The sequence below is a fragment of the Grampus griseus genome, assembly GCF_964374135.1.
Source record: "Grampus griseus genome assembly, chromosome: 1".
Classification (NCBI taxonomy): domain Eukaryota; kingdom Metazoa; phylum Chordata; class Mammalia; order Artiodactyla; family Delphinidae; genus Grampus; species Grampus griseus.
Window position 1 is genome coordinate 175,717,558 of NC_139017.1, and position 13,958 is coordinate 175,731,515.

At 43.2% G+C, this 13,958-nt stretch overlaps 1 protein-coding gene across 1 annotated transcript in view; it reads right to left on the reverse strand.

The window, feature by feature from the left end:
• The window catches only part of UBE4B (ubiquitination factor E4B), a 111,298-nt gene that overhangs the window by 80,517 nt on the left and 16,823 nt on the right, over nt 1-13,958 (reverse strand). Inside the window, exon 2 of the mRNA XM_082679355.1 lies at nt 1,352-1,538. Within this exon, the coding sequence (XP_082535481.1) occupies nt 1,352-1,538 (187 nt within the window). The remainder of the gene's footprint in view (nt 1-1,351; nt 1,539-13,958) is intronic.

The following is a 13,958-nucleotide window of genomic DNA, read 5'->3' on the forward strand; positions in this document are numbered from 1 at the left end:
TGAGCTGGAGATATAAACTTAGGCATCATCAGATTAGAAATACCAGCTAAACCCAGGAAGCTGGATAAAATCAATAAGAGAATAAGCATAGACGGAGAGGACAAGAGGTTAACTGAGTCCTGGAACCCTGACACTTCGAAGCCAGGGAAACGAAAAAGACTCATACAAAGAGCTAAGAATGGAGACAGGACGAACACCAGGAGTGTGATGCTCCGGAGCGAACAGACACCTCAAGGAGAATAAGGCCAAACCCACAGTGAACGGGGCTGACAAGTCAGATCAGACAGTGACTCAGAGCGGACCACGGGAGGCCTCACCTGACGGGATTCGACTCAGCAGAGGTACAAGGACAGAAGGAGGAGACTGAGGACAGGCAACTCTTTCCAGAAGTTCTGTTGTGAAGGGGTGCAGAGATGTGGGGTGGAAGCCGGCAGGGTATATGAGATCAAGAGAGTTCCTTTCTATTTACTCCCAAGAGGGGAGAAAGAACAGCATGCACAATGGCTGTTAAAAGAAAAAATAAAAGGTTTCCACTTGAGATGGAAAACCAGATGAAGCAGGAGAGAGACAGGAACTGTTGGAACAAAGGTTCTGGGTAGGTGAGAGGAGATGGGATCCGCGGCGCAGCCTGCAGTTAGGGCAGGGACAGTTCAAGCCCAACAAGAACTGGCCACATATTCGAGTAGGTGGGTGGAGGCATGACCGAAGCTTAAGGAGGTAAGTTCCCTTCATTTTGACCATTAGTTTAATCTTGCATTTTCAGATTATTTTATCTTAAAAAAAAAGCATCAACCAAACTCATGAAATCAACAGAACCAAATTTAGTCTTAATCTCCTTGCCACCAGAGATAAAGACCTGACCCTGTTTGAAAAAAAAGATGAAAGCTGGGCTTCCCTGGTAGCGCAGTGGTTGAGAGTCCATCTGCCGATGCAGGGGACACGGGTTCGTGCCCCGGTCCGGGAGGATCCCACATGCCGCGGAGCGGCTGGGCCCGTGAGCCGTGGCCGCTGAGCCTGCGCGTCCGGAGCCTGTGCTCCGCAACGGGAGAGGCCACAACAGCGAGAGGCCCGCGTACCACAAAAAAAAAAAAAAAAAAAGATGAAAGCTATAGAAAGGAAAACAAGTAGCTTCAACAGATCACTATCAAAATGAATAGACATTAACAAAACACACTCTAATGATCTTAATCTTTAAACTACTGCTTGCAGGATTTTAAAAAGTTGCTGTTCAATTCAGCAATTGTTCAATTCATTTTATGTTGCTGTGGAAACGCCACAACTGTAAGCGTTAAGAGCAAGCTTACAGTTGTGGGAACGATAAATGTGTCCCAGGTGTGAAGGCAAGGCTTACCTGATGCACCTATGGGGGAGGTAGCTGGGGTCATGTTGTGGACATTGAGACCAAGACTCTGGGACGGGCCTGGGGCTGAGGCTGCTACAGGAGGCCCCGGAGGGCTCTCCCTCTGGGGAGAGGTGAGCGGGGTGTTTGGCTGGGAGGTCTGTCCACCAGCAAGTCGTGCCAGGCGCCTCCGTCGGATCTACAATGAGAGCGAAAGGGCATTTCATAACTGAACAGCAGAAACACAATTCTGCCGAAGAACAACAACGTTAATGTTATCAATAAGCATACTAGAACTTGACAACTAAATACGCCTTGAGAAAAAAGCACTCATTCGAGACAAGTGATAACTCTGTGTACCAGTATTTTTATAAGCTACCACCTCACATTTTAAAAACTGAACCTTTTTTTTTTTTTTGGCCACACCACACAGCTTGTGGGATCTTAGTTCCCTGATCAGGGACTGAACCCAGGCCCTCGGCAGTGAGAGCTCGGAGTCCTAACCACTGGACCACCAGGGAAGTCCCTAAAACCTGCATTGCAATCACCTTACCACCTCTGTTTACTGAATCTTCTTGAGTGACACTGTGAATTTGTAATAAGCATACAACACTTTTAAACACACTAAAGCTTGTTGTTATTGTAATAAAACTATATAAATTTGGTCATATTAATAGGTAGGATATGAAATAAATATAAGTCACTGAAACAGTGAAATTAACAAGTTATATTAGGACAAATTTTACTCTCACTTTCAAGAACAAAATGATTAGATTTTTCTTACTTAATTTCAATAAAAACATAATCAACAACTTCCTCCTTATAATGACATCTCAGAGTTATGAAGTGATTACAAATATGTACCACAAAATCCCGGTGGATCACAGAAATGCTTTCCCCACATTTTGATAGTCACTAATTCATAACCAGGCAAAAAACTGAGCACCTGCCCTCCCAGGCAGTGGGCATACGCAACAATTACGATAAGGCTTCTGGCTCTAAGTAGGCATCAAAGAAGCAAACCAACTAGGTTGCTCACACTCTTTCTGTTACGAATAAGTTAGATGAAAAAGTTAAATTACGACAAATGCTAACGGGGACGGACCTCATCTGAACTAAGAACCTATTTGCCATATTCTAACATTGTTGGAAATCTGCTCCTTCTATTGTTCAGACAAGAACATCCTGATTCTTGACCCCAGAGTTCAGAAGCCCCTCCCTGTGCCCCTGCTGTAAATACATCTATCGATGAATTTATACAAAATCCTGAAGTTGTTTGGTCACAAAAAAAAAAACTTGTATAAATTATTTACTATTGTGATTAGATCTACACAAAGTTGTCTTTTCACTGTGTGTTTTGTTAACGTGAAATTAAATTGTAGTTATAAGTAAAAGTTGGCTGCCTAGGGAACAATAACTGTATATTCAGTTTAACAGAAATAAAAGAATATGTGTCTTAAAAAAAAAAAAAACACCTCACTGAAAGAAGCTAACAAGTCGTTCTCTCAGGAATACTTCATTGGGGGGGGCGGGGGAGGGGGACGGACCAGAAACACCACCCCCAACCTGTTCCCAACGCAATTATCAAGCCAGAGACCCAGGGTCTGTGTTCCCAGCTTCTCTGCTGCCCTTCACCTCCTCAAACATAGACAATTTACCACCAAGTCCTGTTCCTTCTGCTGGAGTACACCCTCCCCGCTCAGCTCCTCTGCCACCACCCTCTCTCACCAGGACCTCTGCGAAAGCTTCCTAATGGATACGCCTGGGTCCACTCTGGCCTAGTGAGGGTAGAGGCCCCATCCGCCTTTCTTTAAACACTTCCAAAGCTTTAGATTTCTGAAACGCAAATCAAAACCACAATGAGCTAATACCTCACACCCCTTAGGATGGCTACTATGAAAAAAACAATCAAAAACCCATAAAATAACAACTATTAGCAAGGGTGTAGAGAAACTGGAACCCCTGTACACTGCTGTTGGGAATGTAAAATGGTGCAGCCGCTATGGAAAACAGTATGGCAGTTCCTTAAGAAATTAAACATAGAATTACCATATGATCCAGTAATTCCATTCATAGGTATATACCCAAAAGACCTGAAAGCAGGGACTCAAACATGTATTTATTTACCCATGTTCATAGTAAAATTATTTCCAAAAGCCAAAAGGTGGAAGCAACCCAAATGTCTATTAATAGATAAATAAAATGTGCTCTAAACATAAATGGAATATTATTCAACCTTAAAAAGGAAATTCTGACTGCAACACAATGAGCCCCAAGCACTTTATGCTAAGTGAAATAAGGCAGTCACAAAAAGACAAATACTGTATGATTCCACTTACATGAGGCACCTAGACTAGCCAAATTTCATAGAGGCAGAAAGTAGAATGGTGGTTGCCAAGAGCTAGGGAGATTTTTTTTTAATCTAAGTATAGAATAAAATCCTAAATGATGAGAAAGCATGTATCACCTAGATTCCTCTGCAACCCATTCCCCACACAGCAATCACAGTAATTCTTTAAAAACACAAATCACGAGGCTTCCCTGGTGGCGCAGTGGTGACGAATCCGCCTGTCAATGCAGGCGACACGGGTTCGAGCCCTGGTCCGGGAAGATCCTACGTGCTGCGGAGCAACTAAGCCCGTGCGCCACAACTACTGAGCCTGCACTCTAGAGCCCGCGAGCCACAACTACTGAAGCCTGCGTGCCACAACTACTGAAGCCCGTGCACCTAGAGCCTGTGCTCCACAACAAGAGAAGCCACCGCAATGAGAAGCCCATGCACCGCAGGGAAGAGTAGCCCCCACTCGCCACAAATAGAGAGAGCCTGCGCACAGCAACAAAGACCTAACATAGCCAAAAATAAATAAATAAATAAATAAAAAGAAAAGCCAGACATGAAAAAGCAAACACTGCATGATTCCATTTTGATAAATTTCAAAAACAAGAAAAACTAAACTGTAACATTAGTCAGGATAGTGGTTACCTTTGGCAGGGGGTGCGGGGGTACAGGGAGGATGGCTGGGGGAGGCATGAGCGGGTGTCTCCGGTGCTGGTAATGGTCTTTTGTCTTTTTTAACGAGATGCTAGTTTCACAGGTGTGTCCGCCCTGTGACAATTCATTGGGTTGTATACTTACAACTGTGGGTAGTGAGTTCACGGGTGTTCATCATATTAATCTTCATAACTTATACGTTAAATAGTCTTTTACATGTTTCAAATAGGATATAATTTTTTTTTTCTTTTTTTTTTTTTGCCATGGCTCACAGGCCCAGCCGTTCCGTGGCATGTGGGATCTTCCCAGACCGGGGCACGAACCTGTGTCCCCTGCATCGGCAGGCGGATTCTCAACCACTGTGCCACCAGGGAAGCCCCAAATAGGATATAATTTTAAAAAATAAATCCTACTTATCCCTCAAGGCCCACTGGAAATGCTACAGTCTTTATGAGGATTCTCCATTTTTTTTCTAATTTAGTGTAAATTAAAATACCTTACACAAACACTGTGCTTACTACCTGATACTGAAATTAAGGCAGTTATTTTCACTTTAAAATGTGTTTGTGTATACACACCAATACAACAGAAGAGACTTTAAATTTTCAAGGAAACCAGCATTTGGGGATTTGCTAGAAGTTAAGTTTCATTACTTTAGAGGCAGCTAAACTTAAGAGCCCGTGCTTGACTTGAAATTCAAATGCAACCTTTACTACTAACTCACTACCTAAGTGGGTTCAAGACAAGTCGCCTGACCTTTCTGGGCTTCCAGATCCGAATCTGTACAATGGGGATAAACAGTGCCTTCCTCAGAGAATTGTGAGAAAACTACCACTTTGCCCTGTTCTCTAATTCATTTTATGTTCACGGCTCTTAACTGACCTACTACATATGTGATGTTTCTTTTTTTTTTAATTAATTAATTAATTTATTTTTTAGCTGCATTGGGTCTTCGTTGCTGTGTGTTGCTGGGCTTTCTCTAGTTGCGGTGAGCGGGGGCTACTCTTCATTGAGGCGCGCGGGCTTCTCATTGCAGTGACTTCTCTTTTTGCGGAGCATGGGCTCTAGGCACGTGGGATTCAGTAGCTGTGACACGCGGGCTCAGTAGTTGTGCCTCATGGGCTCTAGAGCGCAGGCTCAGTAGTCGGGGCGCATGGGCTTAGTTGCTCCACGGCATGTGAGATCTTCCCGGACCAGGGCTCGAACCCGTGCCCCCTGCACTGGCAGGCGGATTCTTAACCACTGCGCCACCAGGAAAGCCCTGTGATGTTCCTTTGTGTATTGCTTGTTCACCATCCCCCTACTTTAAGTTTCTTCAGGCCCGGGCTTTTCTCAGTTTTTTCTCTGATGGCTCATCTGTGCCTAGAAGAGTGCCTGGCACATAGTAGGTGCTCTTTAAATATGTGCTGAATGAATTAAAGAATAAATGAAAACTATCAGAAAATGCATTGCACGTAAAATTTACTGTTTAGGGAATGATAATATTACCTTTGAAAAAGCACACATTGCTTTTGAAAAAAATATGAAGCCACTTTAAATCTGGGTGCCGGGCTTCCCTGGTGGTGCAGTGGTTGAGGGTCCGCCTGCCGACGCAGAGGACACGGGTTCGTGCCCCGGTCCGGGAAGATCCCACATGCCGCAGAGCAGCTGGGCCCGTGGGCCATGGCCGCTGAGCCTGCGCGTCCAGAGCCTGTGCTCCGCAACGGGAGAGGCCACAGCGGTGACAGGCCCGCGTACCGCGGAAAAAAAAACCCAAAAAACTGGGTGCCAAGTTCAGCCTGAGATGTTACATTCAGATGTCCTCCTCAGTGATATAAACATAGAATAAATGTCCTGACTCACTGTAATACGGGCTTGAAGGAAATTTTCCAAGAAGAAAGATTTCCACCGTGCTGGGATTCCCTAATCCCTCCCCACCACCACTCCACAAACACAGGTTTAAAAAAAAGAATAAGAATCAAGACTTTGTGAAATATACTGTGGACCAGGAAGGGAGATGGAGGAGTGGAGTAAGGAAAAGAGACAGGTCCATGCATAACATGAGCTGGTAGGAGGAGACTGGCAGAACCTGTCCTGACCCCCCATCTTAAAAACCTGCTGGGAAGGGAAGAAACAGCCATGGATGGGGCAGTGCTCTGGGCGGCCCCGCTGCAATGCTCTCAGTAGAAGACAGTGCCCTTCAGTGGACTGACCACTTTCCACCATGGTGGTGGCTCTGAACTGGCCTAGCAGCCTGAGGACCCTGGGAATTTCTGGACTGGAGACTCAAGAGAATGGCTTTGAGCAATCGCAGGTATGAAGGCCTACCTAATTAATTTGACTATTAAGAGACGTGACCTCACTTTCATCACAAGCAAAATGTATGAGACACAAACTAAAAATAGTCCCAACACACCAAAGTATTATTAAACGTTTTCCTCTTTGCCTACTCTATACATAAGCAGGTAAGACCGGTAGAATGTCTTTTAAGTTAAGCGGAAGTCCTTTTTAAAAGAACTGTCTTCCTAGATGTCACAGAGAGTAAAAAACCAAGAGCATAAAAAAGGAACTTCCAATTCCTCAACTTACGACCTAACCACAACTCAAACCCAAACATACTGATCATGAAATCTCATTCCTAGAGTTTTTCTTGTCTTGACTGTTTCAGTTCTTATTTCACAAATGACATTAAAATAGGGGTTTCCCGGGAATTCCCTGACGGTCCAGTGGTTAGGGCTCAGTGCTTTCACTGCTGTGGGCCTGGCTTCCACTGCAGGGGGCACAGGTTCAATCCTTGGTCGGGGAACTGAGATCCTGCAAGCCACACGGTACAGCTGAAAAAATAATAATAATAGAATTTTAAAAGGATAAAAAATAAATAAAATAGAGGTTTCCCTGGAATTGTTTTATCTTGATGCAGCATTTCCTACCCTCACGTTTCTGACTAACTAAAAATAGATTCAAAACAGCCTCTGTTCAAAACAGCAAGGGCCACTGTGGTGACATGAGGCAGAAGCTAAGACAGGATGGGCCAAACTGATCCTCCTATTTTTAGCGTTTGTGTGGGGAAAAATAAATCCACAAGGCACTGTTTTAAATTTAGTAAACAGTCATTCTACAAAAGCATCTTACTTTTCCAAATTATTAAATTCTAAAATATTAAATTCTAACATAAAGAAAAACATTTTCAAATATTTACTCTTTGGGATGGTGTCCTTCTAGAGATATCTCCTGTTTTGATTATTATTGTAGGTTTTATTTTCTTTTTTAATAGCTGGTCATATCTAAAAGTTATTAAATGCTATGACAATTTCACAATATGCCTATATCTAAGCCCAACAATATATCTCAAAGTAAACACATTCAAATCTGAACACCACAGCTCTGAGATCTAAAATTCACAAGTTTCCTTTTTAAAATTCACAATTTTAAATTAATTTTCACTTAAAGCTCCAAAAGTCTTGTCACTTAAATCCCCCCCATTTAAAAAGAATATATTAAACTCAGTCTATCACTGTCACCCTATATACATGAGGCCAAAAATATGAAAAAATGCTTTTTCTTTAAATCCTAACATTATAGCAAGAAGTGACAAGAGTTTAAGTCAAAGATTTCAGCTGAACACAAGTACATGTCTCCTTACTTCTCAATAGAATCCTATAATCTCCTCTCCTGCAAAGAGGAAGTGAATACGGCACTCAGATAATAAAGTTTTCTAGGTTAGTCACTGACGATTATTGATACTTTGGGAGGCTGCTGCAAACTCTAAGACAAAAAAAAATTAACATTAATATGATTAACACTTACCAAACCCTTATCATGTCTCAAATGCTGGTTCTAAGGGCTTCACGTATATAAACTTAGTTAATAATCCAAAGAGACGGTACATTTATTTTCCCATTTTATAGATGAGAAAGCTGAACTCAGAGAGGCTAAGTGACTTGCTCAAGGTCACACAGCTAGAAAGCCAAAGAGTAGCCACTCTAACTCCAGAGGGTACAGTCTTACCCAAACCCCATTGATCTTTTACAGAAGAAAACCCCCTCTGAAGCTGCAGTGTCTTGCAGATGGAGGCAGCCTTACTTCCCTGATGACACAGTGCTTGTGCACTATCAGTTACAAATAAAGGAATTTATGCATAGAATGTTGGTACTTCAGATACTGTATTTATATTCTAACAACATTAGAATATTAGAAATATCCCTCTTTGATGACTGTGTATTCTGAAACAAAGAAAATTTCCATTTTCTTGTTTAAAATATACAGAGTATCGATAAATAAAACAGGAAAAAAATGACACTTTATGAACATAATCTTGCCCCCCAAATTCAGTCCTTTGTTGGTTTTTTTGTCTACTTTGCACCAGTCACGGTAGCAGGCACTAAAAGTAAGACAACACTGGGGTCATAAGCTCTATCCTTAAGGACTTCCAGATCCACTGTGGAAAGACATAGAAGAAAATCAACGATTATGATACAGCAAAATAAGGGCTGCACAAGATATAATAAGAGTAGAAAAGACACAAAGGAGAAGAGTGCAACTCTTCTCCTTTGATAATGGATGTCTGGGGCATCCATTATCACTTCATAGGGAGGTTACACATACACACATACATATATAATACATACATATGGAGCTTAGTCATGCCATATATATATTTTTTTTTTTTTGCGGTACACGGGCCTCTCACTGTTGTGGCCTCTCCCGTTGCAGAGCACAGGCTCCGGACGCGCAGGCTCAGCGGCCATGGCTCACGGGTCCAGCCGCTCCGTGGCATGTGGGATCCTCCCGGACCGGGGCACAAACCCGTGTCCCCTGCATCGGCAGGCGGACTCTCAACCACTGCGCCACCAAGGAAGCCCAGTCATGCCATATCTTTTAAAGAAAACAATGTGTTTCCTATTCAGATATCTCCTGCTCTTAAAAGAAGGTATATTTTTAAGTTATATGTATTTTACCACAGTATTTTTTTAATTGAATTGAAAAAGCAGGTTGCAAAAGGGCACACACTGTGATTCCATTTGGGTATACTTACATTACAATAGGTGTTAGTGCAAATGAAAATGGCAATGATACATAATAAATTTCTATTTTTGCCCGTCTTCCTTCTCCTTTCACACAATTTCTGATGAAGAGAATGAAACTATTATTATCTCCTAGTATGTCTATAAAATCTGAAAACATTCAGATGCAAGGGCTGTTCTGCTCCAAATCGTCCTCACTCCAAGGACCCAGGATGACAAAGCAGCCTCTACAGGGAACACTCCCACTTGTCAAGGCAGAGGGAGAGGAGCGTGCGCACTGGGTGCCGGCCCAGAAGGGACCTATTCGTTTCTGCTCACATCTCATTGGCCAAAACAAGTCACATGGCCACACCTGCAGCCAGTGGGGCTGAGAAACATAACCTTCCGCCAGGAAGGGGCAGGGAATATCTTGACAATAAAACAGTCTAGTGCAGCAGAGGCTCTTTTCCCTTCAGCACACACGCTGTCCAGGTGTTAGGGGTCACTTCCTGTACCGCTGCCTCTTTCTCCCTAGCACACTCCTCTCTAAGACAACTGCCCAGCATCCCCTTCTCAGGTCTTTGCTCAAATGCTACCTTCTTCGTGAGGCCTTCCCTGGCCACCTCCTGTCCCCCATCTCTGCCTTATGGTTCTCTGTACTTTCAAACAGTTCAGTCAAAACCAACATGTATGTTTACGTATGTATGTTTACATGCACACACACACACACACTTACATACTAAGTGAATACGGAACAAGGCAACGCTAACACATGATGAATCCATCCAGGTGACTTGATCAATCTTTCTGCAGATTTGAACATTTTCAGAATAAAAACTTGAGAGAAAAATTATACCTACCAGCCCACCCGGCTTGGCTTTTCTCTAGCCGTGTTCAGCTGCACACAGTAGGCATGAAGTGGGAGCAGCCAGGGTTGCCCATGAGTATGAGACAGTGAGACAGAGGGAAGGTAATGCACAGTGTGTACAAGGGGCGATTACAATGAAGCACAAACCCAAGACAAAGGAAGCCCTGGCAGCGTTCTGATTCCAGGTTCCAGTTCCTTCCCGTGACCCAGCTATCTTGCTGTCCCTGGGCTCAGAAGCAGGACCCCTGTACCCTTAAAATAAATCCTATTTTTGCTTAAGCTGGATAAGCTGCTGTATTACTTACTGTGTACATGTTTATAAATCCTCAATTCCCCAAAGACATGATCAATAGTTTGTGCACAGAATAACACCTGGCTTTTGTCACTATTAGGTTTTCAGGACTCAAAATCACTTTCGCTAACTATAGTAAGTCATTTCTGAATCGGCCCAAAGAGTAATCTTGAAAGTCAAGCAACATACAAATTCTACAACAGAACACGCTGTGCACGTTACCTGACTAGAGTTTCTTCCTCAGGACAGGTAGGACTCAGCAAGCAAAGGGACACAGGAGCACTGGCAACGGTGGGGAGGCTTTGTGAGAGCACACAGTGTTTAGGGAATTCTGGGCTGCTTGTTAAAGATGCGTGTGAATGGCCAAAGCAAGACACAAGGCAGGAAAGACAGGCTGGGGCAAGCCCATGGGGAGCTCTGAATACCATCCTAAGGCTGAACTTTTTCATGACGTCAAGGAAGAGATTTTGAAGGAGTGACTGGGTCAGATTTATCTTTTAAAACACATCACTCTAGTTACCATGTGGAGAATGGACTAAGGCAGGACAAAGCAAGCCTGGGCAAGGGGGACGCTGCAAGCGACAGTTCCAGGGATATTTAATGTGTATAATCAACAGAACTCGGTCATTATTTTGGAAGTGAGATGTGAGGAAGGGTGGAGAGTCTAGGTTTCGGGCCAGGATACCCAAGTGGATGGTAAAATTCCTAAAACTGAGAATACAGAGGGAGGGGTTTTTACGAAGAGAAGATGAGTCATGATTAGACTACTGGGTATGAGATGCCTGTAAGAATATCTCAACAGAAATGCCCTACAGGCAGCTGACATTTGTTTTATTTATGGTTATCATTTCCTTGTTCTAACAAGGATCGAAAATGATTCACAAAAAAACCACATAAAATACATTTTTAATTTAACTTAATTAAGTTAAAATCAAATATTGATAGATAAGGAAACTAGGACAGAAATAAGATGATGACAGAAAAAATCAGATAAAGCCAGAAGGGAGATTAGTACACATTATGCCTGTAGTTTACCAACACAGTATGTGAGTGACAACTCATATCACATACTCAGTATCGGCAGATGCTAACGCCAAAATATGACTCAGAGGAAGCAATCCAGTTTAGAGTGGCCCCAATGAGGAAGGAGGGCCTTGCCCCACCTTTGTGGCCTGGCTTGATTTTAGGATAGACTTCAGAGTACTAAGGGCACGGATTCAAAATCTGAGGGTCACGAGGATCTCCAGTTTTCATAAGATTTGTAAAGAGGTCCCTGACTCAGAACAGATTAAAAAGCACTTTCTCAGGGAATGAATGGGCCGCATATCCTTCACTCGATCCCCCATAAACATGTGCCCTCAACAGATCTCCTAGTGAGCACTGAGCTGAAGCAAGTTTTAGTGGCCCTCCAGTGATACCCCAAAGCAGAGCCGTGTGTAGAAGTATAGCTGCTGAGAAGACACGCACCCTCACTGTCTGCCAGGCTGGGGCAGCTGGAGATCTGGGTCCAGATCGCAGGCAGGAGATACGAACTTGCAAGTCATCAGTACCAACACTTACATGGCAGATAACTCTAGGTACCAAGAGCAGAAATTTGCTATCTAGTTCACATCCATCTCCTGAGGCCTGCAGAATCGAGCATGGACCACAGGAGCATTAAATAAGTACCTGGAGAATAAATAAGTGAAGGCCTAGTAAAAGGGTATTCATTCGTGCATGCATTCATTCATTCACCAGATATACCTTGAAGGTAGGGAATGAAGGGATTCGAGAGTAGAATCCTGAGAAACATCATCATTTAAGGTATACAGGAAAGAGCAGTCTGTGGTGGAGACAGAAAAGAAAGAAAGAAGTCAAGAAAAGCTGTATCCCCATGATATCCAAAGGAAGAGACTTTGAAAAGAAGAAGTGGTCACCATGGTCAAAATCCAAAGAGAGGTTAAATAACACATTCTGAAAAGTGCCAAGGGATTTGTCAATCAGGTGGTCTTAGCAAGACCAATCTAAGTGGAAAGATGAAGGAAAAAGCCTCCCCAAAAAGCACAGGGAAGGAGGGGGGACTGAAAAATGAGTGGGGATAAGAGATCTACCCTTGTAAGAGCCTAGTCTGTGAAAGCAGAGCCAAGGGATCAAGTGACAGCAAGAGGGGAATGCAGGGCTAGAGGTGGCATCTTGTTTTTCGAACCAGAGTGAACTGGACATTTTATTAATCAAAACTTGTAATGTTCAAGAGGGAGGACGCTAGATAGAGCAGAGGTACAAAGGTAGGAAACAGCAGAGTATGCGAAGTATATACACACTGAGAAAATCTGGGAAGGCAATCCCCCCGCCAAATTAACAATGGTTCTCTCTGGATAACAGGTTTACAGGTAATTCTTGCTTTTCTCTTTATTCCTGATTATGGAAGTCTTCGACAATGAATCATGCAGAATTCAGTGAATCTATACTACTGAATTTATAATCAGAAAAAAATAATTTTAAACGAAGAGGGTAGGTTAGAAAAATTTCTAAAATCAATTTCCAAAAATCTATGACTCTAGAGGGACAAAAAAAAAATATGTTAGAAGGTTTAGTTGTGGGGGGAAAATACCTAACCTAGAAAAAATAGTGGAATAGTGGAAGCAAGTATATACACCAGAATGTAAACTACAGGTACCCCTGGATGGTGAGATTCTGAACAAAGATTTTGCTTCTACCTTCTGTTTCCTATTTTTATTTTTGCCTCATAATACAATGAACCTAAAGTACATTTAATTGTAGAATCTGCAGTTCTCTATCCTTCCTTTAATGGCAAGTCATAAAAGGGAGGTATCAGAAGAAAGGAACAGACAGCTGGCCGCATTCCTGTGACTGTGCACTGTAAGTTGTAACACATGAATTTAACAGCTCAACGAGCCCAGATCCCATACTCCAAATAAAGGACCAAGCCCTCCTATCAGCTGAAACCTGCCACAGGACACACAAAGCACAGCAGAGAGAGACAACAGTAGACCAGTCATGTCACCTCTGCAATCTGTCTTCCAATCATTTTCTGCTTCTCTTTCCAGATTACCCACCCAACTCAATAAATGTTTACTCAAAGCTACAAGAAGCCTGCTTTCTCTACTGCATTTCCTCTCCAAAGGATATGATGACCACATTCACGACTGACTCCCAGATTAAAACCTTAAAGCATCAGTGCTTTTCCCAAACACTCCTCCCCAGCCCAAACGTGTCACACACAGCAGGGGGACCATGGATCCCAGCAGTGCACTCCAGGTGCTCCTGTCTAATTTTAACAGAGCCCCTTCCGCTCTCGGAAGAGTCCTGGTTTGGACACGACCATTTCGTGGTCACTTGCTATCTGTCTCACTGTCCTGCGTTCAGCACCCCTGGGCTGGTGCCCCCTCTATTCCAGCGCCTGTCTTTACCCACATCCACTCAGTTGCCTGCCAGGCTCCCCTTCCCTTCGCTGCGAAAGGAATGCAGACAAGGTAAGTTATCCG